The sequence below is a fragment of the Ochotona princeps genome, chromosome 2 (assembly GCF_030435755.1).
Source record: "Ochotona princeps isolate mOchPri1 chromosome 2, mOchPri1.hap1, whole genome shotgun sequence".
In the NCBI taxonomy this organism is placed as follows: domain Eukaryota; kingdom Metazoa; phylum Chordata; class Mammalia; order Lagomorpha; family Ochotonidae; genus Ochotona; species Ochotona princeps.
The window spans coordinates 47,648,527-47,652,805 of NC_080833.1; the positions used below are offsets into that span (position 1 = coordinate 47,648,527).

Here is a 4,279-nt window from a genome sequence, read left to right on the forward strand (position 1 = left end):
AAACTTTGAGGAGTGTATAACTTCCCAGTGGGCTGCCCTGTCCACAACAACCCTTACCCCTTCCTCCAGCTTCCAGAAACTCTCCACCCCACCCCCACCTCCCCACCAGCTTCTGGGAAACAGTGCTAGAGAGATGGCTGTGGGAGGGAAGAGTGAGATCTAACCATAACATCAGGCACACTTATTTCTAAAGTTGAGTAGAGAATACACTAGCTCTTACTGTTCGGAAGCAAGAAGCACTGAGTGATCTTGATCCACACTCTGAAACTCTCTCAACTCCGCCCACTTTTCTATCTTCTATAGATAATGCAGAAAAGAGGTTGGGAGGGGGGTACTTTTCAATATTTTATTGTATTTTCTTAAATATCCTTTCTGGAATTTTCAGAAACAAAACATAAAAAAATTATATACTTTATTACAAATGGTAAACTCAGAGTGCTCCAAATCTCTTATTTACAAACAACACTGGGCAGGACACCCAAACAAACAAACATGAAATAACTTACAAAGGCATGAAGCTGTTTATTGACAGTAATCAGCTTTCATCAAATTAAAAAATATATATCTGTACATACATGGTTAATGAAGGCAGGCCAGAAAAAAGAGTTTCTCTGCAGGCTCAGCCTGGCCCTCACCAACTCCCTCCCCTCCCACCCCCACCCCCCCAGCCCTCCCGGGCATGTTCTTAAGGAGTACTACAGAAGCAACCTACAGTCTCTATTGCAGTTTTCACCCCGCCCCTCCCCCCTCTAATACTGAATGAGATCGAATGTTAGGTCCATGCAGTTCTTGGTCAATGTTAAAAGAAAAGTCTAACGTTCATGATGGCGCAGGGACAGCCCGTCGGCCAAGCGGGGCCGCCCGCGGGCGGCCTCTCCCTGGCTCCACGCCTAGGGAGGGCGCGCCAAGTCCTTCCCTCTCGTGCACACTGGGGGCGCCGTCAGGACGCAACCCAGTCCAACTTGGATACCCTTGGCTTTCAAGTCCTCGGACGCGGCTTTATTTTCTCGCTGTCGCAACTGGTCAAGTTCTCAAGTCTGTTGGTGTTTTGTTTTTCTTCTCTGTTGCCCCTCAGCCCCCGACAGTCTCTCTTCAGAACGTTTGCAACTGCTGCGTTAGCATGAGTTGGCACCCACTGTTAACGTGGTTCATGACTTTCTGTTTCAGCTGTGCCACCTGTTCCCTGAGCATGTTGGCCGTGGACGCCAGCTCCGAGTTCTGCGCTTTCAAGGTTTTCACTTTTTCCTCCAACCGGGCAATTCGCTCCAGCTTCCTTTTCCGGCACTTGGAGGCGGCAATGCGGTTCCTCATACGCTTCCTCTCCGCCTTGATCCGCTCCTGGGACTCCATGTCGATGGGGGACAGGGGTGGCGTCTCGCCGGGCATCTCAGGCACCGTCTGGGGCTCCTCCTTCAGGGCCTGCAGCCGCGGGTGCTGCACCGGGATCTGCTGGGGCAGGTGGTGTGGCTGCGGCTGTGGCGGCGGCGGGGGCTGCTGTTGCTGGGGCTGCGCGGGAAAGGCCAGGCCGGCCGCGCCATAGGAGGGCGCCGTGCCTCCGCTGCTCAGCGTGCTCGGGTTGAAGTTGCTGAGGTTGGCGTAGACCGGCGGCTCGCTGTGCAGGCTGGCACTAAAGCCGCCGCTGCCACTGCCGCCCGCCACCGAGGCCACAGCGGGGGCCACCATGCCCGCCCCACTAACCGGCTGTGCAGCGGACGTGACGCTGGGCAGTGTGTTTTGGCTGTGCAACTCGGCCAGGGCGCGCACGAAGCCCTCGGCGAAACCCTCCTGCTCGTCGGTCACGTTCTTGGGGCACAGGAACTGGGTGGGGGTCGGCGTGGTGGTGATGTGCCCGTTGCTGGACTGGATGATCAGGCGCTCCAGCTCGGGCGACGCCAGCTTGAGGAGCCCCACGTCGGGAGAGGTGAGCAGGTCCGAGTTCTTGGCGCGGAGGTGCGGCTTCAGGCTGCCCACTGGGTCGGCCAGATTCAGGGTCATGCTCTGTTTCAGGATCTTGGGGTTGCTGTAGCCGTAGGCGCCGCTCTCGGTCTGGAGGAACGAGGCGTTGAGGGCATCGTCGTAGAAGGTGGTTTCCATCTTTGCAGTCATAGAACAGCCCGTCACTTCACGTGGGCTTAGTTTGGGCTGCACGCAGAAGTTTCGGGGCCGCAACAGCGCGCTGGCGGGCGGGGAGTACCCGCGCCTCCTCGGGCTTCTGGCAAGGAAAGTTTCGGAGCGCGCGCGCACCCGCCGGCCTTCACCCCCTTGTCGCCCGGCTCACCAGTCCGCTCCAGGGAGCGCAGGGTTAAGGCGCTGCCCGCTCTCCCACTCGGCCACTCGGCGCGCACTGCCCGCCTTTGAAAAGTCGCGGTCACTCACGGATTTTCGGAGCCCGTGGAGGAGCTGGCTTCCTGGCAGCGCAGCACAGCCCCGGCGTAGCAGACCCCGCAGCGGTGGCCAATCTCCACCGCCTGGCCTCCCAGCACTGGTCGCCCTCTTCCGCTGCGAGGAAGAGGGGGCGCCCGGCAGCAGCGACTCGCGGCTGGCCAAGTTCAGAGGCCGAGGCCGGGGTGCGAGCGGAGCGAGCGCGCGTTCCTCCTGGTCGCTCCTCTTTTGGCCGCGACAGCCGAAAGCGCAGGAAAGGTTTGCGAAAGTTCGCTCCGGGACCCAGGGCTACTTGTCCCCCCTGGTCCTCCCGGGCCCAGAAAGTTCTTTAGCCGCTGCAGTCGCTCGCAGACTTCTCCGGGTGGGCGGGCAGTCGTCGCTGTCAGTAGCGCCCGGGCAGTGGGGGCTCTCCTCCTGGGGGCGGCTGGAGAAGCTGCTCTCCCAGTGCTCCCGGGAACACCAGCCCAGGAGCTACAGGCACGCTAGATCGGGGTAGTAGAAGAGGAAAAATCAGACCTGCAGTTCGGACTGGCTTCTTGGCGGGGCGGACTGTGTCTGTATGTCTGTCTCCCTGAATCCGCACACCTCCACTCCCGCCTCGCCGCTTCAGCCACACTCAGTGCAACTCTGAGCCCTTATCCAGCCCGAGCGCAACACTTATCTGCTACCAGTCAACCCCTAAAAATAGCCCATGATGTCACCCCAAGGCCTTCCCATTGGCTCGCGTCGCTCTCTGGGGGGCGGGCCCGCCCGTCGCCATGGAGACCCCACCCTAGAAGATTCTTCTTGGGGCCCGCGGAGGCTCACGGGATGAGGTAATGCTCCGCTGCCCTCCTCCAGTTGGGCCCTTCTTTCTCCTCCTCTGGCCCCGCTCTTGCCCCGTCCCCTCCCGGCCCATCTTTCCCGGCCCGCCCGGTGCATTGTGGGCTGACGTCTTGGGGTTTGACTGTCCAGTGACGGCGGCCACCGCGAGCAGCCGCCGACGGGGAGGCGGGCGGGCGCGAGTTCGGGGCTCAGGACGCGGAAGGCGGGGAGCTGCGCCAGCTGCCAGGGGCTGAGGGGCGCGGGGTGTCCCCTCGAGTCGCGTCCTGGCGTGTGTGCAGCGCAGCTCGGGCTGGGAGGCTGCGCTCCCGCTCCCGGCACCCCGGCACCCCCGCCCCGCACTTCCGGGGGGCCGGAGCTCCGCCCTTAGGGTGCTCCGTGAAGTCCCCGGTGGGGCCGAGCGAAAGGGGGCTCAAGGTGCGGGGCGTTCTCACGTGAGGCGCCTCCTCTCCCCACCCCCAAGTGAAGAAGGTTCTTAAGTTTGTGGGTCAAGTTGAGGAGCCTGAGCACCGGAGCTGAGGGATTTCTGTGGCTCTGAAATAGGCTCTCGGCCGAGTGCTCGCGCCCCACACTTGGCCCTGAGCGACCCTGAGGGAGACGCGTGCTGGCGTTCGCGGGAGGGGGCGGCTTGGGTCAGCGGAGGGACTGGGGGAGTCCAACTCGGCGCATCCAGATGGGACGAACAATGAGGGGACCCCCAAATGAGGGGACGAGCAAACGGGGCCCTCCCGCCCCTGCACACACGCGCACCGCACACTCGCGCACGCACACCGCTCCTTGCCTCCGCGCTGGCTTCCGGGAAAACAAACCCGCGAGTCGGCGCCGGGAGTCCCGAGGAAGAAGCAGGGCCGGCGGGCGGGCCGTGAGCCGCGCAGCCTCTAGGAAGCGCTAGACCCATGTGAGTGGCTTCTGCTCGGCTGCCCTGGCGGCCGCCCCGCCTCCGCCGCTCGCCACAGCCCCGGTGCGGTGGTCCCGAGTCCGGAGTCGCCCAGGGCCCGCGTCCCGGAACCTCTCCGAGCCTCGGGCCCCTCCTGGGACGAGCGGCCGGCGAGGTTCCAGCCCGTCCCCGTCTGAA

The 4,279-nt window shown here is 62.4% G+C and overlaps 1 protein-coding gene across 1 annotated transcript; it reads right to left on the reverse strand.

Annotated features, from left to right (window-relative positions):
- Positions 1 to 332: 332 nt before the first annotated feature.
- On the reverse strand, positions 333 to 3,210 carry JUN (Jun proto-oncogene, AP-1 transcription factor subunit). The gene has a single exon (XM_004599929.3). The coding sequence runs from the start codon at positions 2,104 to 2,106 to the stop codon at positions 1,093 to 1,095; it is 1,014 nt and encodes a 337-aa protein (XP_004599986.1). The 5' UTR covers positions 2,107 to 3,210; the 3' UTR covers positions 333 to 1,092.
- Positions 3,211 to 4,279: the final 1,069 nt, after the last annotated feature.